The sequence below is a fragment of the Zingiber officinale genome, chromosome 6B, assembly GCF_018446385.1.
Source record: "Zingiber officinale cultivar Zhangliang chromosome 6B, Zo_v1.1, whole genome shotgun sequence".
In the NCBI taxonomy this organism is placed as follows: domain Eukaryota; kingdom Viridiplantae; phylum Streptophyta; class Magnoliopsida; order Zingiberales; family Zingiberaceae; genus Zingiber; species Zingiber officinale.
Window position 1 is genome coordinate 74,512,803 of NC_055996.1, and position 27,800 is coordinate 74,540,602.

Sequence of the window (27,800 nt, forward strand, 5' to 3'; positions counted from 1 at the left end):
TAGCACCATAATGTGTGATCAGAACCTAGATTGTGATACTAATCTTCAAAAATCATCATCACACCGAGTGATGTTGTATTTCAGTGGTAAAAATCATTACAAAAGTATTTTTTTTAAATTAGTTTCATTAATAAAATTAGTTCATATTATTCATTTTAATTTTAATTTTATTCTTTTATAATTATATATTAAAAATAGTAAAATAATTTAAATATTTTATTAACCTTCTTTTTGGAAAAAAAATAAATTTAGAGGATAATAATTAAAAAAAAAAAAGAGAAAAAAGATATTGTAGGGAAAGATGAGAGTGGAAAGAGACAGAATAAATGTGACAGGTAAAATGAGAGATGAAAGAGAAGAGGAAAATGGTTGAAGAGAAAGTAGAGAGAAAAAAATAACAGAAAAAGTCAATAATTATAATGGGGATAAAATTAGAATCAAGTACGTTTTTTTAAGAATTCTAAAATTTGAATCTATCATTTTGATATAATTAAACTTGGAATGCGCCCTTTAAAAAATTATCGATTAAGTCATGAATCAAACAGATCATTTTGAATCTTCAAGATTGGTCGGATTTCAATAGCTGAATTGTCTAATAAGCTCAGATCAACTTGTGATAGACGACTGATGGTCGTTCAATCTCCATCGAACGGTCTACGAACGTATTCTACAAGCAAACGTCACGGTTCGAAAAACGTTGCTCGTCCTCCTTTCTCTTACCCAAGTCGAGCTCGGCCCCGCGCACGCTAATGGCGATGCCTTGGGCTGCCCTGGTTTCTTCCCCTCCTGCTACGGTTTCTCTCTGCCGTGCGTCTCCTTCTCTCTGTTGCACGGTCGATAGGAGCCCTCTGACGAAGCAGTACGCTTCTCTGTCGTGGCCTTCGTCAATCTCACACGTCCAGATCTCCTCTCAGCAGCTCTGCAGATCACCCTCTCCCTTCCTTCCCAAACGAAAGGTTCTTTCTTTTTATTCTCGATCAATTTTCTTGCAGCATACTGGAGTAATTCGTGGGTGCTAGAGAATGCGTGAGCTCTAGGAGTTAGGGTTTTTGAAACTTTGTGCTTCTTTGTCTGAATATACCATACTCACGATCCCGATTGCTGAATTAGTACAAGGATCTGGGAATCGTTTTCCTTCACGTTTGATCTCTGCGCATGAAATCCAGGAAATGAATGAAATTGTAGCGAACAAGTAGGATTAACGATGCTTTTATTTCATTGTTTGATTTATGATATTACTGCATTTTGAACCGTCTATTCTTATAAAATAAGTTTGCGATTTTATTGGAATTTATAAAATTTCAAAATAACATGAAGTGAAAGTAGAATTTTGAGTTTATCCTTCCAATTCTTACAATTGTTTGGCAGAGAAGTGGAGAAAATGAATTTGGTCTAGTGAATCAATGGATTGGACTTCGTGAGTCCAATTCTGATAAATCAAAAGGCTTATGTTCTTAATTTGAATTGAATGATTGGAGACTTCAAGTAGCATTTTCTGTTTCTGCCTTGGTATTGTTCAGAGACAATGTCGTGGGCCTTTTGCAGTGGGCACAGTGGTCATGGGATTGGTTGTTTGTTGTTTGTTGTTGTTGTTTGTTGTTTGCTCATGGGTAATGAGATAGGTGTGGATTCTTTCTTTCTGTTGTTAAAATGACCTCCTGTTTTTCTTTTTCGAACTAAGGTACCATCTGAATATTTGAGTTCGGGCACACAAATATCACATGATATCAGGTTTCTATAACACTAGTTGGCTTACGATGTCTGCAATTCAAAAGCTTACATTATTCAGTTTGGAAAACCATGCTTGTCATTTTTCTATTACAGCATTTGGATTCACTCACATAACATTATTACTTTGGTTTCAATAATTATCAAACTGATAATTCCTTCTCAACCAAATTCTACTCTGTATATATTGGCATTCTCTCTATGTAGTTCTGTAAGCTTTTTAACTCATCTCATAGATAACTGGAGATATCTAATCAATAATTAGAACAAAACAAACCTTGATTGTTATTTATGCTTTTGTCAAATTAGACACAACTTCACATGTTTGACTAGTTAGATTATCAGATTGCAACTTGTAACATATTAGCTGAGATTCCCCACCACCTTCAGCGGCAAATGGATTAAACCATTCTTCATCAGTGTTAGTATAAGAATCCCAAAGGGGTTCTTGTTGTGGTATTGTAATGGACTATCCAAGCTTAAGGAAATTATTGGAAGAAACCCAAGTGATCAGCAACAAATTTATTCAACAAGTATAGTAGTTTCACCCTACAGACCTCTTGAAGATATTGCTATGGGACCTCCGAGTTATCCTCCAACAAGAGCGTAGGCAGGACCATCAAGGCCTCAACCAATATGTGAACAACAGCCCGCAAAAGTAAAGTTTAAAGGAGGATTGAATAATGAATTATGGGCACTACCCTCAGCGCAGCAGCAAGGAGGTGCTATGTTTATCATCCCTGAACAATTGGGCCTCTTTGAAGACGCTTTTACAAGATGGGAACCAATCACTAAGAATCATGTGTCTAGCCAAGTATTCACAGACACTAGGGACAAGATTGAGTATATCGAAAATCTACTAGGAGAAATTGAAAAAATTACATGGATCCAATTGAGAATGAGTTACCCCACTGAATATGAAGTCCTCATTAATACCGATGACGGCCGGGAAGGGACCCAGCTCAAGGATCCATAAATGTTCAAGATGCCGCATATAGAGACCTTGAGAAGCTATCTTGCGATAATGTTAAATATATCATCCAGTATATTAATGATTACATGCGGCTGACAGCAAAGACAGGAAGGTTATTTGTTGGACCAGAGCTCTCAGAAAAATTCTGGTTTTAGATGCCTGGAGATTTAGGGAATAAGATAAAAGCAGCATTTGATGAAAAATACCCAGGCCTCATAGTCGACGTATACCCTAGAGTATTATTTGCATATAAATTTCTAGAATAGGAATGCAAAGACGGCGCATTCAAGAGAGCCCTGAAAAATCTTTCTTTTTTAGCCAGATTCCCATACCAGGTTACTATAAGGGTCAAAACCAAAAGAAGTATGGTATTCGGCGCTCCAAAAGCTACAAAGGAAAGCCACATGAATCGCATGCAAGGATTGAAAAGCACAAGCACTTAGTCAGAAACAAAAAATGTAGGTGCTACCTATGTGGCCAGGAGGGGCATTTTGCCAGAGAATGCCTTAATGAGCAAAGAAACATTAAGAGAGTTGCCATCTTTGAGCAGTTGGATCTCCCAGAAGACTGTGGCATCCTCTTCGTGCAAGAAGGGGAGGCATAAAGCGATGTCATTTTTAGTATCTCTGAAGGAGAGGACACCGAAGACCTCCATTGGTCCATTCAAACTATTCACTTAAATTCCATTTATATGCTTGGACAAGTAGATGGGGGTACCGACCGCAAGTAAAAATTTCTGAGCAACAGATGAACTGCCTACATAATTGACACTTAAATGAGCCAATCCAACCACCACAGTCAACAATCTATACCTGCTGCAGGAGGGCAACACTACAAAGAGCCAGAATACACTGTCCAGAATGCTTTATCATAGCCTGCAATCTGTGTGGGTCTTATTATTTCAACAAACAGGTACCAATCGCTCCAACTCAACCAGTTCCTTTCTTTCCGAAAAAAATTAATAAAGGAACAATGCTATTACATCGCATGGTGTGAAGGGGAGATTGAGCGGATACAAAAGGAGGCAGCTTATTATAAATCCAGATATGAGGAACTTCTATTGGAAAAAGAATTAAGAAGGGATTTTCATAACCTGGAAAGAATAGAAGAAGAAGAAGAAGCCAATATGCTCCTAGAAGAAATTACTAGTAAAGTAACAGCCACTCAAGAAATGTGAAGCCCTAGACTTGTCAAGAATATGCTCTATAACTTGATCGTAGAAATGGAAATCCATGATATTCTCATATTCTCCCTCAAAGCAATTCTTGACACAAGCGCCACAACATGCTGTGTCGATCAAAAATCTGTACCCCCAGAAGCACTGGAGCAAAATACATTTGTGGTAAGCTTCAATGGCATTAATTCTCAGCAAACGGCAAATATGAAGATGATGGCCGGGAAAATGATTATCAGGGAAAGCATTTTCAAAATACCATATACTTATAGTTTCCCGATGGTACTTGGGGACAACATCCAACTAATTATTGGATGCAATTTCATCAGAGCTATGCATGGAGGATTACGAATTTAAGGAAATACGGTAACCTTCTACAAAAATCTTACTACTATCAATACTTTACCTTCGATAAATGCAGCGGCCATAGTGGAGTTAGATTTGAAAGAGGAAGAGTATATCCAAATAAAAGAAATGGTGCATTTTTCAGAAGGCCAAACCCAACAAAGCTTCAAGGAGCAGTTCAGCCCACTCCTAAAGGAGCTGCGTGAACAAGGCTATATTGGGGAAAATTCATTGCAACATTGGGCAAAAAATAAAATAATCTGTCAGTTGGATATCAAAAATCCCGACCTTACAATCGAGGATAGACCATTAAAGGACCTAACTCCTCAGCAAAAGGAAGCCTTTGCTAAACACGTCAAAGCCCTTCTAGAAATCGGAGTAATTAGACCAAGCAAGAGTAGACATCAAACAACGACTATCATTGTGAAATCAGGAACTACCCTTGACCCAAGGATAGGGAAGGAGACCAAAGGAAAAGAACGGATGATTTTCAATTACAAACGGCTAAATGACCTGACACACAAAGATCAATACAGCCTTCTTGGAATCAACACTATACTAAGAAAGGTCAGTAATAGATGTATATTTTCTAAATTTGACCTCAAAAGTGGATTCCACCATGTTGCGATGCATCCATGACATTTTGGGTTCCAGAAGGACTATATGAATGGTTGGTAATGTCATTTGGATTAAAGAACGCCCTCGTTGTTTTCCAACGAAAGATGGATAATTGTTTCAAAGGAACCAAAGAGTTTATTGCAGTCTACATTAATGACATACTGGTCTTCTCCCAAGATGAAAGATAGCATGCAAAGCACTTACAGAAAATGCTGGAAATATGCAAACTTAATGGGCTAGTATTAAGCCCTACAAAAATGAAGATTACCGTTACAGAAATTGAATTTCTCGGAGCTATTATAGGAAAATGTAAAATTAGGCTCTAACCTCGTATTATTACTAAGGTTGCGGATTTTAAAGAAGAAGATCTGGAGACAACCAAAGGAATGAGATCATGGCTTGGGCTTCTCAATTATGCCCGAAATTACATTCCAAACCTGAGAAAGTTGCTCAGCCCACTATATGCAAAAACAAGCCCACAAAAGACTCAATAAGCAAGATTGGGTTCTAATAAGGCTAATCAAGGAAAAGGTCCAGAAGCTACCGGTCTTAGAAATTCCACCGAAGCAATATGTTATGGTTCTTGAGGTAGATGGTTGTGTGGACGGATGGGGAGGGATCTGCAAGTGGAAGAAAGAAAAGCATGATCCAAGAACGACAGAAAAAATTTGTGCATACGCAAGTGGCAAGTTCAACAATTGGTGTCGAACTCCATGCAGTTATAAATTCATTAGAGGCATTAAAAATTTATTTTCTGGATAGGAGTGAGCTGACTATTAGAACCGATTGTCAAGTCATCATAAGCTTCTTTGGAAAATCAGCTAACAACAAACCATCTCGTGTTAGATGGGTTGCTTTCACTGATTACATAACTGGCATTGGGGTTTCTATTTCTTTCGAACATATAGATGGGAAGGATAACCAGTTAGCAGATCCTTTATTCCGTCTCATTAATTATCTTGTTACAGAATGGTCTGAAGAAGCCCTCAGCAAACTGGAACTCGTGGCACCAACTCTACAAGAGCTCAAGGAGCATCCCCACCCAGAGGCGCGGACACAAATGACTCAAGCTCTCTCTACCTTGCTAAACAATATCAACAACAACTGCAATCCTTGCACCGACAATATCCAATCACGCTGGAAAAGGCAGAACAAATCGACCAACACCTCCATTTATCTACAACAGAGGGCAGCCATCCAGGCCACTAACGCCCTCCAACAGCTTAGGTTGCTACACTTCTTGAAAAAATAGGAGTGCTTGCATAGAAGTTCAAAGGATAACTGGTGGTCAAATTGGTACCTTGCTACCAAGCAAATAGATGAGCAACTTACAACAGCTGGTTACTCACTTCAGGACGTCGTTAACCGAATGAACTCTTTCCGTCTGTGACTTTGCAGAAGTGGTGGACCCATCAAAAGGACGACGCAACCCACCATAGTTTGTTTACTTTATTCTAGTGTGTTGTATAAGGATTCCCTCTCATATTAAATGTGTTGTAAAGGGGATTCCCTCTTATCTTAAGTGTACGAGGGATAAGGTCTTACAGGACCAAACAAGCTGTAAATTACTCTGCTTTTACTCTGTCCTCTCTTTCGCTCCCTTTCCCCTAGTTTTAGTTTGGTATCAGAGCCGGTGTCAGATGATTATAGCATAAATCTTAAGGGTTAAGGTATAAAAGGAAGGACTATAGGGACTTATTTTGCTAATTTTCTAACATAATTCTTGGTTTGTTAGTGTTGCTGGTATTATGCAAATTAGGCTAAGCAAAAGATTAGGTCCGTACTTGGTAGTTAAGGCAAGGAAGCCGTGGGTAAATCCAAGGAAGCACCTGTGTGAGCAAAGCCTAGTAAGGAACTGTCCTGTCCTAACAACCTCTAATTATGTTTATAATCTATGTCTGAAGCCTAGGAAAGAGTAATTCGAAATTGGTATGATAATTCCCGAACATCCAACTTTGAATACCTTGACCTTACTACTACCACCAAAGTCACTATAAATCAACTAGCTAATAACCTAGCTATAGTTTACGACAAAACTTGTTTGTCCTCCAAAGTTCACCTGAAAAACTTCAAACAACTACTCGAGAAATGTCAGGACCTTGAAAAAGAAGTCCAAGGACTTAAAATTGCTTTGAGCAACCTAACCTTTGTCTATATAGAAAACAAACCTTTAACGAAACAGGAACTCAGGGAGTTCATAGCAGAAATAGTGACTTAACCAAAGCTGCTTAAAGGAGAAGCCATTAAGATAGCGCAAGGACTTGACAAGAAGATCCATAGAGTAGAGGCATTGCTGCACAAGCTGGAAAGGTGGACAACTTCATGAACAGCAACTACTCTATTACAAAAGGAACAAATTCATACAAAGAAGCTGTCAAGGCCACAAAACAAATAGAATCACCTACTGTTGGTTTCGCTAGACCAAGTGACTTCCAGGGCCCTACCTCTGGGAACTCAGCCTTAATCAAGAAAGGCAACACACAAATCTAGCTCCTTGTTCAAATAGCTGAAGGGGTTCGAAATATACAAACAGATCTCAAAACCATCTTAGAACACACCGGAAAAGGCGTTCCCTCAACTACTGTAATACCATAAGATCTTCTTGACAAGCTAAAAAACCTATCTTTAGGTCAAACAGAAAGACCTAAAGAAAGTAAAGGGAAGCTTAGGCTCTTTAAGGACCCCTACAAAATACTGAAGGAAGAACAGGAGAAATTAAGAAATTAATGGCGGCAAGAACCTCTATTGAACAAGTTGCAACTCCCCTCTTCGATGACCAAATAAGGGAATACAGACGAAACCAGAGAAGAATGCACACAACCCAGCAAGCAGTAAGAAGGCTTGGCCAAAGATTGACTGGAAGACAAACTCCTGAGCAGACTCTAGAGCAACAAATTGATCCACAAGCTCAACTATAACTCTCAATGCAAGAACGAGCATCAATAGTACCAGCGGAAGTCCTATACCATTCAAGACGAGACGATGCACACCACAAGGTGTATGTGCACCGATCTGAAGAGGCTATATTAGTAACTGACAACAATCAAGTGGACCGCATGTTTATTCAGGAAGAAAGTTTTAATCAGCTACAATGCAACCGTATGCAATACATTCATCTGGGGGTACTACATGTGCGTATACAAATCCTTCACCGACAAGAAGAAGGAACTATAGCGTTTGTTGTCTTCAGGGGCAACCGATGGTTAGGAGACCAAGCTATCTTAGCAACTATGGAAGTAGATTTGACCAAAGGGAGCCAATTGGTATATGTTATACCTAACATAATGCTCACTATTGGTGATTTCTTTAGAAATATTCAGGTGTCTATCCTTACTCGCGGATACGAGCAATGGAGAAGTGGCGAAGCCAAATTGCTTATTACACGTGGATTAGTAGGGTGATTATCCAACACCCTAACGTAGGCTTTGCATATCAAGTCCAAGGAGTCGTGGATTACCTAACTAGCCATGGAGTCAGAGCCTTACCAGGACGAAGATATTCCACAGCAAGTCTTCAAGGGTTAAACTAGACGATTAACCCAACGCAGGTTAACATTCCTATGCATCCCTTTGAATTGAATAGTTGAAACCTAATGGATGGCAGGATATCATTAAGTTTCAGTAACTACAAGGCGGCAACATCAGCAAGGGCTATTCAATATAACGCTAGAGATGAAGAAGTACAAAGCGATGAAGAATCCTTCCATACTCTAGCAGTTCTAATAGAAAAGGCCCCAGGCGTTCTAGTATATGAAGATGACTATGGACCTCCATACGATGGCCAACCTACACTTGAAGCAAGAATAAGTGAAGAATGCCCCTTCATATTGGTACATAAATTATCCGTTAATGCGGTTATTCCACAATGAAAAACTTCTGGTGCTGTAGGATTTGATTTAGTGGCAAGTGAAACACGCATAATAGAGCCCAGAGGGCAAAGCTGGTGCCCACTGGACTAAGTTTGGAAATCCCTGGGAACCTATGGCCGTATTGCAACGAGGTCAACGCAGCATGGAAATTTGGCCTCGATATCGGCATAGGGGTAATTGATTGTGACTATAGAGGTGAAGTCTAAATAATGGTCTTTAACTATACGGACTTTCATTATCAGGTCAATCAAGGGGATTGTTTCGCGGAAATCATTTTTGAAAAAATACTTATGCTAGAAATTTATGAAGTCAATAATCTTACTCTAACTACCAGAAGCAATCAAGGTTTCGGCTTAACCTCCAAAAACCAACTAGCACCCTCTCACAAGATACCCAAAGCATTAAAAAACGCAAACAAGCCCAAGGCATCAGCAGGCCGGTGGGATACCCTAGGTGAATCTTGCGGTAAGTTTGATTATTATGTCAATTATGCAATTTCTGACCCTCTTCTAGAACTGGAACTTCCTGCACCATCATGGGATGATGAGCCAGCGGAAACCCAACCCATGCAGAAAACGCCACCGATCCTTGACACATTGCTACCAGAAGAGCATCATGTTATCTTAACCCTTACAAACAAAAAGGAGCATTTTCAGAGTAATCTTGAGCAAGACCATGCAGGAGCTACAAGCCCAGGGGCCACAGTACTCCAGTCCATGGACACTACTCATGAAAACTCTGATGGTCTTTTTGAGCATATCCAATACATGACGTTCATTACAATACCACAACAAGAACCCCTTTGGGATTCTTATACTGACACTGATGAAGAATGGTTTAATCCATTTGCCGTTGAAGGTGGTGGGAGTGGTCAATCTCAGCTCGTCGCTACTGGTTTCGAAATGGACTATCCAAGCTTAAGGAAATTATTGGAAGAAACCCAAGAAGTGTCAAGTGATCAGCAACAAATTTATTCAACAACTACAGTAGTTTCACCTTACAGACCTCCTGAAGATATTGATATAGGCCCTTCGGGTTATTCTCCAGCAAGAGTGCAGGCAGGACCTTCAAGGCCTCAACCAATATATGAAGAATAGCCTGCAAAAGCAAAGTTTAAAGGAGGACTGAATAATGAATTATGGGCACTCCCCTCAGCGCAGCAGCAAGGAGGTACTATGTTTATCATCCCTGAACAATTGGGCCTCTTTGAAGACGCTTTTACAAGATGGGAATCAATCACTAAGAATCATGTATCTAGCCAAGTATTCACAGACACTAGGGGCAAGATTGAGTATATCGAAAATCTACTAGGAGAAATTGAAAAAATTACATGGATCCAATGGAGAATGAGTTATCCCACTGAATATGAAGCCCTCATTAATACCAGTGACGACGGGGAAGGGACCCAAAATATATTATCCCAAATGAGAAGGCTATTCTCTACTGAAGACCCAGCTCAAGGATCCACAAATGTTCAAGATGCCGCATATAAAGACCTTGAGAAACTATCTTGCGACAATGTTAAATATATCATCTAGTATATTAATGATTACATGTGGCTGACATCAAAAACAGGAAGGTTATTTGCTGGACCAGAGCTCTCAAAAAAATTCTGGTTCAAGATGCCTGGAGATTTAGGGAATAAGATAAAAGCAGCATTTGATGAAAAATTCCCAGGCCTCACAGTCGGCGTATTCCCTAGAGTATTATTTGCATATAAATTTCTAGAGCAGGAATGCAAAGACGCCGCATTCAAGAGAGCCTGAAAAATCTTTCTTTTTTAACCAGATTCCCATACTAAGCTACTATAAGGGTCAAAACCAAAAGAAGTATAGTATTCGGCGCTCCAAAACCTACAAAGGAAAGTCACATGAATCGCATGCAAGGATTGAAAAGCGTAAGCACTTAGTCAGAAACAAAAAATGTAAGTGCTGCCTATGTGGCCAAAAGGGGCATTTTGCCAGAGAATGTCCTAATGAGTAAAGAAACATTAAGAGATTTGCCATCTTTGAGCAGTTGGATCTCCCATCGGATTGTGACATCCTCTCTGTGCAAGAAGAGGAGGCACAAAGCGATGTCATTTTTAGTATCTCTGAAGAAGAGGAAGACACCGAAGACCTCCATAGGTCCATTCAAATTATGCACTTAAATTCCATTTATATGCTTGGACAAGTAGATCGGGGTACCGACCGCAAGTAAAAATTTCTGAGCAACAGATGAACTGCCTACATAATTGGCACTTAAATGAGCCAATCCAACCACCACAGTCAACAATCTGTACCTGCTGTAGGAGGACAACACTACAAAGAGCCAGGACACACTGTCTAGAATGCTTTATCACAGTCTGCAATCTGTGTGGACCTTATTATTTCAACAAACAGGTACCAATCGCTCCAACTCAGCCAGTTCCTTTCTTTCCGAAAAAAATTAATACAGGAACAACACTATTACATCGCATGGTGTGAAGGGGAGATTGAGCGGATACAAAAGGAGATAGCTTATTATAAACCCAGATATGAGGAACTTCTATGGGAAAAAAGAATTAGGAAGGGATTTTCATAACCTGGAAAGAATAGAAGAAGAAGAAGCCAATATGCTCCTAGAAGAAATTACTAGCAAAGTAACAGCCACTCAAGAAATGTGAAGCCCTAGACTTGTTAAGAATATGCTCTATAACTTATTCGTAGAAATGGAAATCCCTGATATTCCCAGATTCTCCCTCAAAGCAATTCTTGACACAAGCGCCACAACATGATGTGTCGATCAAAAATCTGTACCCCCAGAAGCACTGGAGCAAAATACATTTGTGGTAAGCTTCAGTGGCATTAATTCTCAGCAAACGGCAAATATGAAGATGAAGGCCGGGAAAATGATTATCGGGGAAAACATTTTCAGGATACCATATACTTATAGTTTCCCAATGGTACTTGGGGACAACATCCAGCTAATTATTGGATGCAATTTCATCAGAGCTATGCATGGAGGATTACGAATTGAAGGAAATACGGTAACCTTCTACAAAAATCTTACTACTATTAATACTTTACCTTCGGTAAATGCAGCAGCTATAGAGGAGTTAGATTTTGAAGAGGAAGAGTATATCCAAATAAAAGAAATGGTGCATTTTTCAGAAAGCCAAACCCAATAAAGCTTCAAGGAGCAGTTCAGCCCACTCCTAAAGGAGCTGTATGAACAAGGCTATATTGGGGAAAATCCATTGCAACATTGGGCAAAAAATAAAATAATCTGTCAGTTGGATTTCAAAAATCCTAACCTTACAATCGAGGGCAGACCATTAAAGCACCTAACTCCTCAGCAGAAGGAAGCTTTTGCTAAACACGTCAAAGCTCTTCTAGAAATCGGAGTAATTAGGCCAAGCAAGAGTAGACATCGAACAACGGCTATCATTGTGAAATCATGAACTATTGTTGACCCAAGGACAGGGAAGGAGACCAAAGGAAAAGAACGGATGATTTTCAATTACAAGCGGCTGAATGACCTGACACAGATCAGTACAGCCTTCCTGGAATCAACACTATACTAAAAAAGGTCAGTAATAGCTGTATATTTTCTAAATTTGACCTCAAAAGTGGATTCCACTAGGTTGCGATGCATCCCGACTCAATCGAATGGACGACATTTTGGGTTCCAGAAGCACTATATGAATGGTTGGTAATGCCATTTGGATTAAAGAACGCCCCTGCTGTTTTCCAACGGAAGATAGATAATTGTTTCAAAGGAACCGAAGAGTTTATTGCAGTCTACATTGATGACATACTGGTTTTCTCCCAAGACGAAAGACAGCATGCAAAGCACTTATAGAAAATGCTGGAAATATGCAAACTTAATGGGCTAGTATTAAGCCCTACAAAAATGAAGATTGTCGTCACAGAACTTGAATTTCTCGGAGCTATTATAGGAAAATGTAAAATTAGGCTACAATTTCATATTATTACTAAGGTTGCGGATTTTAAAGATGAAGATCTGAAGACAACCAAAGGAATGAGATCATGACTTGGGCTTCTCAATTATGCCCAAAATTACATTCCAAACCTGGGAAAGCTGCTCAGCCCACTATATGCAAAAACATGCCCACAAGAAGATAAAAGACTCAATAAGCAAGATTGGGCTCAGGCTAATCAAGGAAAAGGTCTAGAAGCTATCGGACTTAGAAATTCCACCGGAGCAATGTTTTATGATTCTTGAGGTAGATGGTTGTATGGACGGATGGGGAGGAATCTGCAAGTGGAAGAAAGAAAAGCATGATCCAAAAACAACAGAAAAAATTTGTGCATACGCAAGTGGCAAGTTCAACGCCTAAAATCAACAATTGGTGTCGAACTCCATGCAGTTATGAATTCATTAAAGGCATTACAAATTTATTTCTGGATAGGAGTGAGCTGACTATTAGAATCGATTGTCAGGCCATCATAAGCTTCTTTGGAAAATCAGCTAACAACAAACCATCTCGTGTTAGATGGGTTGCTTTCACCGATTACATAACCGGTATTAGAGGTTCTATTTCTTTCGAACATATAGATGGGAAGGATAACCAGTTAGCAGATGTTTTATCCCGTCTCATTAATTATCTTGTTACAGAATGGTCGGAAGAAGCCCTAGCAAACTGGAACTCGTGGCACCAACTCTACAAGAGCTCAAGGAGCATCCCCACCCAGAGGCGCGGACGTAAATGACTCAAGCCCTCTCTACCTACTGAACAATATCAACAGCAACTACAATCCTTGCACCGACAATATCCAATCACGTTGGAAAAGGCAGAACAAATCGACCAACACTTCCATTTATCTACAACAGAGGGCAGCCATCCAGGCCACTAACGCCCTCCAACAGCTTAGGCTGCTACACTCCTTGAAAAAACAGGAGTGCTTGTGGAGAAGTTCAAAGGATAACTGGTGGTTAAATTGATACCCTGCTACCAAGCAAATAGATGAGCAACTTACAACAACTGTTTACTCACTTCAGGACGTCGTTAACCGAATGAACTCTTTCCGTCTGTGACTTTGCAGAAGTGGTGGACCCATCAAAAGGACAACGCAACCCACCATAGTTTGCCTACTTTATTCTAGGGGATTCCCTCTCATATAAAATATTCTGTAAAGGGGATTCCCTCTTATCTTAAGTGTACGAGGGATAAGGTCTTACAGGAACAAACAAGCTGTAAAGAAATATTCTCGCTTATCTAAGGACAAACAGGCCATGTGACGATGGGACCTTATGAGCATCCGGCATGCCTACTATCCTTCTATAAGTAAGGAAGCAGGAAGACCTTGGAGAGCATTCAAGCATCATTTGAGCTCTACTTGGGTATCTTTGTAATCAAGTTTCTTTGAAGCAAAGTAATATTATCTGTCTCCTTATTTATATTACTCTGCTTTTACTCTTCCTCTCTTCCGCTCCCTTTCCCCTAGTTTTAGTTTTAAGTTACCATTTCTATGATTACTCTTGCAGGTTGGTATTGTACAGGCCGCCTGGACTCGCAGATCAAAAAGTGAAGCTGCAAAGAGGCCCAATAGAAAATCATGGAAGCAAAGAACTGACATGTACATGCGGCCCTTCCTGCTAAATGTTTTTTTCTCCAAGAGATACATTCATGCAAAAGTGATGCATAGAGGAACGAGCAAAGTTGTATCTGTAGCAAGCACTAATTCTAGGGAACTCAGGAATACTTTGCCATCTCTTGTTGACGATGATGCCTGTAGGACCATTGGACAACTGATTGCTGAACGATCAAAGGATGCCGATGTTTTTGCACTGGCTTATGAACCCAAGAAAAATGAGAGAATTGAAGGCCAACTTGCAATTGTACTTGATACCATAAAAGACAATGGAATCATTTTTGTGTAGACTACCTTTGTGTTCTTTAAAAGTGTAGCAGGATATAAGTTTGTTCTACATTAACATTGTCTTATGTACGAAAACAACATTCTCAATAGAACATTTCCAACTTTGACCATTGACCTTCTCATATTATTGAAGCAAGTCAGCATGACATTTATGAATATCAGCAGGAATCCATGCTTTCTTTCGTTGCTTTTTGGAATCCATTGAAATGTTGATGGTGAGCTACAAGATGACATGTGAAGTCTATGCGGTATGGCTGATTGTTTATACAATTTTCACTGTGTTATTTTTTTTGGGTTTGTGATATGTGCTAGAGTTAACATAAACTTCCTAATCAATTTGTGCTTTTCTTATTTGGTAGGGATGAAACTTTGTTGACTTAACTAAAGATATCTGCTCTCTTGTTCGTTGTGTTTCCCTCCAGCACTCTCTAGCTATACATGAGAGGTTAACATGGCAACATCAAGAAGGCAAGTGATTCTGGACCCCTTTTCCCTTGATACAAGACAATACATTTCATACTTTTGATATTTGAATTTGTTTTTTCCCTTTGAATTCTTTTGATAATTTGCGAGCAACTATCGAATAAATAAGATATCAATTGTTATAAGGTGTTAAAAGCATCTAGCTAATACTGCCGTAGTTGCCATTAAACTTGTATTCCAGAATCATATATGACTCCAGAAGTCCAATTTTGCGGTATATTATTGGGAGGCACGACCCATGATTCATCTCCGTCATCGCTTCCACTCAGTAGCATCCTCACAGAGAGAGTTCCACTTGGTGGAGATGCCACTGCCCACACTGCTCCATGGCTTCTCTCCAACAACTTACATGTTAATTTTTCAGTCTACAACAAACAAATTCACAATCATCATCAAACCATTATAGGTCAATATTTAATAATATTACTTTGTTGATTCATCTGTCGAACAGACAGGTGTTTAGGCTTTACCTCACACAACTGAACTGCTATTATATCCTTGTTCCCTTGAAGATACCAAATTTGAAAAGCAAAGTAGTAAGGGTAGTTGCTGCTCTCATCAATCTTGAAGGCAATGTTCCTGTTTGTGTAGCTGCAAGAAACCCTGAAATGGCAATAATGTTTAAGTCCAGGTTCTTGGTTGTACTCTAGGGTCACGGCTGAACTGTAGTAGGTGTTGGTCAAAAAAGACAAATAAAAACGGGAAAAACATTATCTCTAAGAAGCATTACATACCTCCGATATTCGATGCCGATGAAACCGAGAGATAAAAGGGATGTACCTGCATCAGCATTTTGGCCCATCCTAGCAAAGGCATGCTGGCTAAGAATAAAATCAGTATCGCCACTTGCACCCAAATCTGTAATAACTATTGTAACACCGTTGTTTGAGCAGAATTTGGCATTGATACATCTCACCTAATATGATTTGTGGGCTAGTGTGTTAGAAAGGAGTTGTAATTAGCATAAATTATGTTAGAATGTTACAAAGCTATTTTAGGGGAGAGATCAATACTATCTCTTAAAGTATTGGTAACAATTTGTATTGAAAACCACCTGATAGCATGCACCACAACCCACACCGTTTCGATAAAGCTTAGATGCTGCTGAAACATCCCCGCCATTAAGTGTTGCTCCAAAAGTGCCATACTCGCATGCACCAGCTGTAATCAGGTAAAATTGTAACTTTGAGGCATGTTTACTGATAGTAATGTCTTTGGATCTTACACTCTGTTCCTTGTGTATCAGAATCCGGGTAGTAAGCTGCCCTAGATTGGATGAAGCAGTCACGGCATGTATCACCTCTGGCCAAATGCTGATATGGAAGTGCAGATAAGAAAAAGAGCAGTAGTTGAGGGAACAGAGCCATCCGAGGAAGAAGACTTGAGTTAGTAAACAATGAAGCAAAGTCGTTTAAGATGGTGAGATGAGTAAACAAGAGCACTTATAGGGAAAATTAGTGGTCTGCACCTGGTAATACTCTGGTTTCCAACTTTTGGAATTGCATGGTTATTGACATTTATCTTTAGTCGTCGGACTGAAAAGGTTGGATCAGTCACTCACTTTTTGGACCAAAGATCCAAGTTGCTTAGATAAAAACAGCGATGAACTGTTGGTCTATATGATTGGTACCATATGGTCTATTAGTCATACTAGTGAGCAATTTCACATGAACTCTCGTTTCATTTAGAAAATTTTATAAGGCTCAGAATCTACATGTGAAGAATAAATGATGATCAATGTTATCCATACCTAGCTATTGACTCCGGTACACAACTTTCGTTGTCACCCATCGCATGTGGATTGGATCGATGTTCACCCCATGGCCGCTCAAATTGGCTTTTGATGGCCTAAGCAGCGACGGTAAGTCCTCGTGTTACATAGCAAAAAAGTTGTTTGAGAGAGTTTTGATGCTTTTTTTTTCTACCAAGTTCTAGTTGATGATTCTTCTACAGGGATGATGATGAACATGCGCATTTTGTTATGGTTGAAAAGAAAAATGCAAGCATCCAATTTTGCAGGCAGAACCCACCTTAGAGAGGTTAAGACTTGATCGTTATTGTATCCAATTTTGCAGGCAATAGATATATGCAATGAGCTAAAGCTGTACGCAACCTCATGGATCTAGACAAGCAAGAAGGTAGAAAGCGGTAATTCTAAAGGCATCTCGTGGATCATGACACCTCTTTTCTCTTCTGCCCCTCTGATTCAAATAACCACTCCTGTTCTAGTCAGTTGAGTTGATAAGCATGGCCTTTGATAGCCATGGCCATTGCTAGACTTGGTGGCCAAGTTGGTGTGTTCAAGATAGTTAGGCAAGCGAGCACCCAAAACACTAGGGCAAATGGTGGAGGCTTTGACAAAGGTGAGAAGCCAGGGGGAAGCCATCTCATCACCTACAACACGACAGAATGATGAGTTTTTGGACCATCCTCTTGTGTGGGATCTAGATGTCTAGATCCCATCACAAATCTACCACAGAAGAGACAGGTGTTGTTTCCTTTGTAAGAACAGGAGGCCTCGTCACGAAAAGAACTTCTCAAAGGCCCAGTATGATAGAAGTATTCTAAACAGAGAAATTCTACATTAAAACCATCAGTGGAAGCACAAAGGTGAAGTCAAGAACTCATTGTTTCCCAATTGGGATAACGGGAAAGCCATCTAATTTATGAACGAAAAGGAAGCCTTGTTTCGAAGTTAAGCTGCACAAATTTCAAGGTCAGGTTTAGTTACATCTTTCAAGTTTCTGAACAATTGTTAGGCAGATCCACAAGAACAACTAAGCTGCTGGAATTTCCAGTTAGCACACTTTATTTTTTCTCTTTCGAGTACCAAATAATCCGATCCTATAAAGAAAATGACAAACTATGAATTGAAACAATGTTCAGGAGCAGCTGAAGCCAGTGGATAGATAGCCTGAAATGGGCGACACTGAGCAATGCTCCCATAACCAATGCAGAGTCCCCCCTTGGCCTTGCCGACTTCTTCAATCTTGTAGTTGTTGGCAGCTGGTGTTATAGAGCAAAACCATTTTCTGTTCATTACCTCAAGGACAACACATTTGTGTTTGAGGTTGGTGATCTTTCTTGTTGGGCGAAGCTGTAAGTTAGCATAACTTTGGATGAGTTCATGGCACCAAGTTCTCAATATATTCATCTTGTCTTGAGAATTATGATAACTCTAAGCTCTTGCTCCCGAGAATCAGTGATGACTATGCCTAAAGCAGGTTCATAATTTATTTAATCTATATTCTTGTCAAATTATTATTGTACATATCATATTAGCAAGTCCAATTAGACATATATAAAATATGGCTAATGAAGTTAATTAGTGCTTGAACTAACATGCATCAATTTATCCATTCAAGGTTATATATTGTGTGATTAGGATATTCTTGTGAAATGAATAAATAAATATAATCTTATATAATATACATGCATTTTCAATCATCAAAATAACTAATATTAATTAACAATTGGTTTACAGCTTATAAGCAGAGGCAATTAATTATCTCAATTGAAAGTGTTATTTCCCTTCTCAGAATAGAACAGTTCAACCGTTTATCTCTTGGTCATGATCACCTCAACTTATTATCTATTTGAAAAAAAAAAAATATTGTTGAATTTGAAAAAAAAAAATAAAATTTGGTTTTCTTATACTATTTTTTTATCATCTTAAAAGAAATTTGAAACTGATGATGTTTGATTTTAGTCCATTGAAAAATTATTTCTATTTAAATTATTATTAAAGGGGTGGCATACCATCTGTAATTTGTTTATTAGTAAAACTTCAGAAAAAAAATAAATAAATAAATAAGGATTTTTTAAAAATATATATATATTTTAAATAGAAAAGGTTGACTTTGTTAATTCTCTTTTTATTCAGCAAGAGGACTACGCCGAGAGGTCGCAGCAGAGCCTATGACTTGCAAGAGCCACCCAGTCGTGAGCGGCGCCGGCGTCTGCGCCACCTGCCTCCGTGAGCGCCTGAACTCCGTAGCCGCCGACACAGAGCATTTAGAGGAGCCAGATCCTATCCCTTGCTCCGCCCCCTCCTCCGCCTCCGCTGGCCTGGCGCGGCTCTCCCTTCTCTGGGCCTTCTTCGGCCGCCTCGACCACAACCACGGTCGCAGAGGAGACGGCGGAGAGGGGAAGACGCACAAGTTTCGCAACTCCACCTCCTGGCTCTCCTCCCTCCTGAACCGCCGCCGCCGGAAGAAAAAGCTCCCCGGTCCTGTCTCCGCCGACTCTGCCGCCGCCGTTGTGTCGAGCCGGGGAATGACGCCAGAAGACCATTCTACGAGATTCCCGAATCCTCCGATGTCACATATGATGAGGGCAGTAGCGGGCTCCGACTTGGTGATTTCGCCGGAAAGCGGGCGTCCCGACGACGATTCTCCGCGGCCGCTTCCGTCCCATACGAAGAGAACGAAGTCCGAATCGTACCGGGGAATGTCTCCACGAAGGGGGTCCGAATCCTCCGCTCCTCCTTGGCTCATGAAGCCGCTTCCGGCGAGGCGTTCAGCGACGGATCGCCCCGGCGGCGAACTGGCTGGTTTCGCCCTCTGCTTCCGCCCGCTGGTAACTGCGAGCCCGGCTCGGCAGAATTTTCAGATAGCGGGGGTCGGATTCTCCGGCGCCACAATTAGAGTCTCGCCGCTCGGGCCGCTCCAGCGCCGCCGCGCGTCGACCGGGGGCGGAATGCCCCGCCACTACGGTGCCATTGAGTTCGAGTGAGTTACACGCTGGTCAACTCATATAGAAAATTTTCATTCCACCTCAAAAACGTTTTCAATTCCAATAAGAGTCCTGTAACTTTTGTTTTCTGGCTTTTCCCTTCATAATGCTATAATTAATCTTGACAAAATTAAATTAAAATTTAAAACTTACAAGTACTTTCTTTTTTTCTGGTCTTTTAATCAAAAATAATTTCCTGAACCACATTATTGAGCCAAAAGAATAAAATTAGACTTTTCTAAAGGCAATTTATCTTTTTTTCCCTCAATTGTAATAGGGTGCTATTACAATTAAATAAATATAAAATTATACAAAAATTAGGCTTTGAATACGTTAAAAAAACAGTATGTAAAAAAAATATCCAACCATATCTTAAACTTTACGCTGAGTCCGTATTAAAAAAATATTTATCCTTACTCTCTAATTAACATAATGGTATTAATTTATCTAATTATCTTTTTATAGATAAAAAAATTAAAAAGGGATATAATTTTTTTAAAATTTAGCACATTTAAAATATAAACTAGTATATTTTTTTTATCAAATTTAACATGCTAATCTATTGACTAATTATTCTAGTTCTAAAATGATAAATTTATCTTTTGGATATTTTATACTTATAAAAATAAATGATAATTATATAAATTGATGTGTATTAAAGAGTTAGAGTAAATAAAAGTTTATATATAGAAAGTGGAAACAAACTTTTTCTAATATGGGAACTGAGAGGAAGAATATAATGTATTATTAGGGAATTTTGAGCCATTATTGGATGACGTACAAAAAATTTCTAAACGAAATTCACTAAATTCCCAAATCATGTGTTAGTTTTAAAATTACCAAATATATCAATTCCATTTTTATCCTTTGACATTGATTGCTACAGTGTTACGGAACAATAATGCTCTCAATCAATTATTTAATGGTATTAATCAATTAAAAAGTAATTACTCTCAATATAATATATTAAATTAATATTTAAAAATATGAATATTATTAAGAAAATAAGATAAATATATAAGACTTAATTTTATTTTATTTTGAGCTAAAATTAGTTTTTATATACTCATCTTTTAATTTATATATTATGGAATAGATAAAGATTTCTTATATTCTTACATCTTATAAGAGTAAGAATTCAGTGGGATCTTATCACTCTAATCATACAGACAAAATAGAATAAGGTCCTGCTGAATTCTTACTCTTTTCTATCTATAATTTGGTTCATATGATTATTAAAGAGATAAAAAAAACACCTATTAAACTAATCTTATAAATATCAATTACAATACCCATCAACTAAAAAAGAATTCTTCTAATACCATCGACCATTTCTTCTACTTTCCTCCATATTTTTTAAATGGTTATGCTATGTTGAATAACTGGATGGAGAAGAAATGGAGAAAAGAGAGACTTTAGTCCCACATTAAAAATTTTAATGTATTTTTATTAGTTTATATTGATTCACATACATTACGAATATGAACAAATGAATGGATTATTAAAAATATATATATTAAACTAAATTAAAATAATATTAACATTTATTTACGAGCTTTGTGTTATTAGTTAATCATTTTTTTCTTATCACAAATACATATATGTCAAGAAAAACAATCCACTATTAGTTTATTACGTTAGAAATTTCTTAGGGATCTGTCAGGGATTTAGAAAAACAATCCACTATACAAGCCCAACTTATCAAACACTTGTATTGTTTAATATTTTAATTAGCTAAGCTTATTAAATTTCAACTTAACTAATGACATCTTGATAGATTTGACAATGTTAATTCACTAGAAGATTGAAATGCTTTTATTATGATTTTTTCCCACAAATAATGAGAGTACTATTTTAACTAATATTGTTTTAGAATGTGTGTCATATTTTATTTTATTTTATTTTATTTTATTTTATTTATTGTTTATTGTTTATTGTTTATAATAAGTGACTAGGCTTTTGTCAGATTAATTTTAGAGTACATGACCTTCTTGTTAGTTTGTTTATGAAATAAATCTGAAACACAACTTACCCAGATTTAAATGTAGACTTCTAGAATATTTATCCATATTAAGATTCAATCTCTAATCTTCTTATTTATTCTTTTAAGTGTTTCATCATTCATGGTAAAAAGTTACGAGGAAAAAACTTATAAAAAAATAATTTGTTTGGAATTTAATTAGCACCTAATCTTTCAATAATTACAATGCCATAGTTTTCCTAAAAGAAAATCCATCACATCATCGTCATCAAAATGTATGAATCATGAGAGGCCACAATTTGACGAGGAAAAGGGAGTTGAGAGAAGATATTTTTATATCAACTTTCTTCTTAAATTAATTTGGAACACTAATTAAACTTGGAGTTAATAAAATATATACATTCAAGGAAAGAAACCATAACTCATTGACCCATTTGTATTTTGTGTTTTTTGTTTTTTGTTTCCCTTGAAGTTGTCCATAAGTTGACTAATAGTACTTCATAAAATATATACATTCAAAGAAAGAAAACATAAATAATTTTCTAAATTACTTTTTAAGACACATATTTTGATATTTAAATCCATTCTAATATTCTTAGACAGTTTAATTTTATCACTCAAAATAAAAAAAACTCTTACTAATAGGACATAATGATTTCTTTTTTGGTTTAAATAATAAGTACCTGTTTTATTTGGGTAGGTTAGATTTTTTTTTTTTTTTTTTTAAAAAAAAAGAAAATTAGCCATCCTATAGTTTTGTTGCCATATTTTAAATATGTACAACACTATTTAAAACATAATAATTCTATCATTTCTACTCAGATGAAGAATAATTAGCCATCCAATATGTTTTATAATTAATTAAAAAAAAATGCCACCCAATTCATTCTCATGTTTCACAATTCCAAATAGTCCCTATCCTATACAAACCCGTTCAGCTACAAAAGCTATCTAGTCACTCCGTTGAATTTATTCACAAGCATGTATCGCTAGTAACAATGTGGATCTTGTCATAAACAAGACGTGTCGTAACAAAATGTGATATTCATATCAATATAAAACTATCTAAGGTAATATAAAATTTATTATGAACTATTTGTTTGTATCAAGCAGATTTTCCACAAAAGTTTGGTCCTCTATCAACTAGTTTTTGATAAGCAAGTCACCAAGATAAATTACAATAAGAAAAAAACATGTAGGCTAAATGACAGAAATGCGAGGAAACAAAGGTGGAAGCACCCCAAATATTTTCCTTAAAAAAAAAAATAATAATAATCCGATGCACGAAGCTTCCGTCATGCGAGGTCCCGGGAAAAGATCATTGTATGCAACCTTACCTTACTTTTTACAAGAGACTGTTTCTAAGATTCGAATCCGTGACCTTTTGATCACATGACAACAACTTTATTGTAACCTTTTGATCCAAATATTTTCCTTCGAGATAAAAAAATTGAGCCCAACACGATAACACAATTCAGTCCTTGTGTAACAGAAAACACATGATATAATATAAAACACACTTTGCATCACTTCATGTTGACTTGATGACAGAGCACCATAACAAGTCTAAAGATCAATCCAAAACACTATCTTGGTGAATTCCCTTTTAAGCAAAAGTTCCACAAATCACCAATTTCTAAATCCTTCAAAAACTTTGGCAAATAAACTGTGCCATCAAACACAACAAATATGGGATTGAAACAACATAAAAGAATCTGACAAATCTTCATCAACATGATATTAAGCATTTATGACTGATAAATCTGAAAAAATAGAAACACAGAAAGCCAAAACAACTCACAATCCTACGGCGGTATCACAATGAAGTTGCCAGAGTACAATGCGATTGCAGCAGAAAGTAAAATTTATTTAACAAGTTTTCTTTCATCTTGTGCAGGAGTTTGACTTCTATTTGTGCTCAAAATGGGAATGGAGAATAACATCAACCAGATAGTGCTGCATTTAATGCACTATGAACATCAACACCAATCTGTGCTTCAGCCTTTTCCAAATCGGTTGTAGCTGAGTTCAGCTTCTGGGTGAAATCAGCTAGTCCTTTTTGGACCAGAGTTGGATCAATATTATCGAGAGGAGCAGCCTCAACTGCAATTATATCTGTAACTGAGTTAGGATGGATGAATGCAAACCCACTGCTAACAAAGTATTTGGTAACATCATTCCCCTCGTGTACAGATAGAACACCGGGCTTCAGCTCTGCAATGGTGGCTACATGTCCAGGCAAAACACCCATTTGCCCTGTAGTTGCAGGGACAATGACCATATCAACCTGAAAATAGTCGAGTTTTGAAGCACCAAGTGAAAAATAGTTAACACACTTAGCAGCTTAAATAATATACTAGAATTTATACACCACCTAAACTTTATAAATTCATGCACTCGAAAAACATCAATGGATGCGCCAAGCATTTAGAATATAGCAATCAATAAATAATAGTTGATCATAAATATTTCAGAGAATCCCAGCTTGATGATAATGATGATGATGATAGAGTGCTCCATGGCACAATAAACACCTTCTACCCAACACCATCAGCACCTTATTTTTTCATAGCCGATGAAATAATTTCAAAGTGTGGAGTAAAGCTGTCTATGTTTACATAAACCGTGCTATTCAGTTATTGATCCCATCTAATGAAGACAATGGAATTTTAAATTAATTACTGTTGTCTAGGAGATTTGAGCCTATTCAGTTATTGATCCCATCTAATGAAGGCTATGGAATTTCACATTAATTATAGTTGTCTAGGAGATTCAAGCCTCTGGACCATTTATAACAATAAATATTAAACTCTACCATTTGAACTAGCCTCATCTAAGGATATTATGATACTAACCATATGTAAAGAATTACATTTAAGAATTGGCACATTTGTGTTGTTTTTTGCAAGCAACTATTGTCTTTGGTAGTTGGTCATGGAGCAATACATGTTTCAAAGGAAAGCTTCCTGACTAGTAAAAATATTCACTCTAGGATCAGATATGCCAAAAAAAATTCAAAATAAATTATCACAATCTGGTATCAAGGAATGCCTAAAAAGAAAATATCCTTGAAGGTTATTACAAATTATCCGATATTGCGTACAATTGCTAAAGGATGCAAGTCTTATGAGGAAAAAAGGTGTTGGTTGGATAAATACATAGGCTGTAGATTCGAAAGAAGCACTGAGAAACTGGAAAGTACAGATAAAAGCTAAGTGCAAAATGTGGAATAAATAAGACATCCTTATTTTAATGCTCCATATGCTCACACACTGCACATCAATCAGTAGAATTTTCACAGGCGCAAGATATCTCTTAGTAAACTTCTAGTGATCGATATGCCAAAAGTAATTGTTACCATAATCACCAGAAGCCCACCTATTCATGTATTCTACGATCAGCACTCATGTATTCTCAGCTGTCCATGAAGAAAAACTTAACTGGCAGCCTTACGAGACTAATCAGATTGGATATGGAAAGCCTTCTAAAGTTGACAAATTTCCTCTTCAGCTCTAGTTCATACTTCATAATATATACAACATAATAAGTTGCAAGGGCTATGTAGTCTATAAATTAACCATGAAAATTATATCCTCCTTGTTTCTCTCTGTTGAGTAGGAGATTTCGTAGTTCCAACAAAATATGAATTAATTTATATTCACAAAGAAATTTTCCACTATGTTGAGTAAGATTTTATGTAGTTCACAAAAATGTAAATTTATTTTAAATTCACAAAAACTTCCTTCTAGCAAATGTGCCAAGGTAGAAATTATGAAAAAGGTTCTACTGATTGAATATGCATAAAATTCCTAAGGCATCAATTCTAGGCAACCTTTTTCCAAGTTTGAATTAGACCTGGAAGCTAGTCTGAGATGAAAGTCTACAATGTCCATGCTGAGCAACAAAGTAACGCATAGTCAAAGAAATATTGATTTCATAGAATGTTATGGACTTCTACAGCATGAGTTATTTCCCTAAAAGGGAAGGCACACTTAAACCACAAATTTTATACCTAGAAAAATATTGCTTCCTGTAATATTACAGATGTTCAGAAAAAAAAAGTCAGTGCGGAATTTTGATCCCTCTGTTAAGGACACAAATCCATTACTTTGTGCAGTACTTACTCCAGAGACAGTTTAATTGGCAGATTAACATCAAAAAAGAAATTAACAAGTCTAAATAATCAAGCCTTCCACAGTCCATACCTCTGAAGCAAACATATCAATCACAAACAAGCATCTATTTAGCATTCCAGTTTTTTGTTTTGCAGAAATACAGAAATTGTCAAGCTTCAAATCAACCCCATACTAAGATTGTCTGAGAACAATCAAAAGATGGACAATCAAATATGAGTCGTTCCTATCAAAACAATTCATTTACAACTTGAGATCAACAGGATTGTTCAAAGCTGCATTATTTCATGTATTTCTAAAGATAGACTTTATCCAGTACCAGAAAATCATCATCATGTATCCACTTGAAATCCTTGAACAATTATCAAGTAGACTTCAGTTAAAAACTATCAGATCCTATAACGTGCAAATCAAATGGATCAATATAAACAGGACCAACCAAATAACAGAGTGAAACCCTAGGTGAGATGTACGTAGATCTATCAAGGACGGAAGGGCTAACCTCCTTATTGGCGATCTCGGATTGGTAAGGGAGGACGAAATTGACTGTGAGCTTGGTGGGTATGGAAGCAGAGACGGCGGGGCGGGGCTTCATGAAGGCCAAAGGCGTCTTGGGAGGGTCAACATTGGGAGCCACCTTCCGCCAGGCCTCCACGAACGCCGTGTCCTCCGTTGGGGCCGCCGGGAGGTCGGTCGAGAATGGGCGGGCGGCTGCGGCGCTACGACGACCGCCTCCGACGATGATGCGGTTCAGGAGGCACGGGGCGCGGCGATACATGGCCGGCTGCTGCTGCTCGCTCGATGGATGCGGAATTGGACGATCCAAAAAGGCAGTAACACTTTGCGATTTCAATTCTTGGTCCGGCGTATTATAACGCAAGCCCACGGTAGATTAGATCAACTGTCTCCAGCAAGACACCAATGGAAAAACAAATCCTAATCATTAGTTATCATCGAGGACAAACTTCGGGTCCCTGATACTCCACCCATAGTAAGTCGTATTTTCCTGTTTCGTGCCGCATATGTATGTCCAGAAACTACGATGAACCCACTAATTGGGTTTGTGAAGGCCCAATATTCAGCCCAGTTGATGGCTATGCCTCGTACGGAGTGTCTTCCCGCAGACGGGACGGGAGCGACGCCGGGCAAGGGTGGCGATGGCGGTGGCGGCGTTCGTGAAGGCGGAGTGCCCATCCCTCGCAGAATCCCAATAGCTGGATTCCATATCGTACTTTCCCTCCATCTCTTGTTGGCCGCTCCTATCATCGTTCATCACATCCACTTCCACTTCAACGACTTATCCCTTGGAAGAAGGGAATGATTTTCTTCCTGTTTCATCGCGTTTGCAGTCTCGATTTACTCAGCACCTTCTCTTTGTCGCGGCGCCATTTTACTCCTTATACCTCCTGAGGCATTGCTATAGGGGGTAGCCTGTCGAAGGCGATGGGAAGGTTTCTTACTATTGGCGCCGCCGTGGGAGATGTCTTTTCAGTGCATTTGGTCCATTCTCTACTATGTACATGTGGTTTGTTAATTCTTGTATCGAGTTAGTTCTGATCTGCACTTCACTGAAAAAAAGTGATTGGAAAATTTGATCTTTGGTATGCGGATTCATAATCTACATGCATAAAGCTTTCTTGTATTTTGTTGCAATGACCACAGAAGGATGAAGAAAGTTTCTGGCAAGTTGGCGTTTTCCTTCCTTGGTCTGTTGGGATCAAAATTAATCAGAGAAGGTATAACGTGTGGTTAGATGAACTATTTTAATTTTAAGTGTGAAGTCTGAATTTTTTTATGCAGGACTTTGTATTCATATAAACCATGCAAATTAGATTGTATGTTTTCAAATGCCCATTAAGATTTACTGAGCCCTCAATCTGATAACCTCATGAATGTAGA

The 27,800-nt window shown here is 38.0% G+C and overlaps 4 protein-coding genes across 5 annotated transcripts; 2 read left to right on the forward strand and 2 right to left on the reverse strand.

The window, feature by feature from the left end:
- Positions 1-705: 705 nt before the first annotated feature.
- Positions 706-14,680, forward strand: LOC121992712 (50S ribosomal protein L18-like). Its single transcript, XM_042547243.1, has 2 exons — positions 706-956; positions 14,176-14,680. Exons 1-2 carry the CDS (start codon positions 750-752, stop codon positions 14,569-14,571), a joined length of 603 nt encoding a protein of 200 aa, XP_042403177.1. The 5' UTR covers positions 706-749; the 3' UTR covers positions 14,572-14,680.
- A 200-nt stretch (positions 14,681-14,880) lies between these two features.
- On the reverse strand, positions 14,881-17,439 carry LOC121991120 (expansin-like B1). The gene is made up of 7 exons (XM_042545144.1): positions 17,379-17,439; positions 17,235-17,278; positions 16,279-16,366; positions 16,108-16,214; positions 15,788-15,969; positions 15,524-15,656; positions 14,881-15,418 (listed from the first exon to the last, which is right to left on the reverse strand). The coding sequence occupies exons 1-7, from the start codon at positions 17,437-17,439 to the stop codon at positions 15,218-15,220; spliced, it is 816 nt and encodes a 271-aa protein (XP_042401078.1). The 3' UTR covers positions 14,881-15,217.
- LOC121992711 lies at positions 16,760-19,902 on the forward strand. 2 transcript variants are annotated; one of them, XM_042547241.1, is made up of 3 exons: positions 16,760-16,914; positions 17,007-17,769; positions 18,937-19,902. In XM_042547241.1, exon 3 carries the CDS (start codon positions 18,972-18,974, stop codon positions 19,785-19,787), a length of 816 nt encoding a protein of 271 aa, XP_042403175.1. In that variant the 5' UTR covers positions 16,760-16,914; positions 17,007-17,769; positions 18,937-18,971; the 3' UTR covers positions 19,788-19,902. The 2 variants fall into 2 exon arrangements, with proteins under 2 accessions (XP_042403175.1, XP_042403176.1); XM_042547242.1 differs by lacking the exon at positions 16,760-16,914 and having other exon boundaries at positions 16,930-17,769.
- A 3,591-nt stretch (positions 19,903-23,493) lies between these two features.
- Positions 23,494-26,759, reverse strand: LOC121992713 (ATP synthase subunit delta', mitochondrial-like). The gene is made up of 2 exons (XM_042547244.1): positions 26,404-26,759; positions 23,494-24,055 (listed from the first exon to the last, which is right to left on the reverse strand). The coding sequence occupies exons 1-2, from the start codon at positions 26,677-26,679 to the stop codon at positions 23,711-23,713; spliced, it is 621 nt and encodes a 206-aa protein (XP_042403178.1). The 5' UTR covers positions 26,680-26,759; the 3' UTR covers positions 23,494-23,710.
- Positions 26,760-27,800: the final 1,041 nt, after the last annotated feature.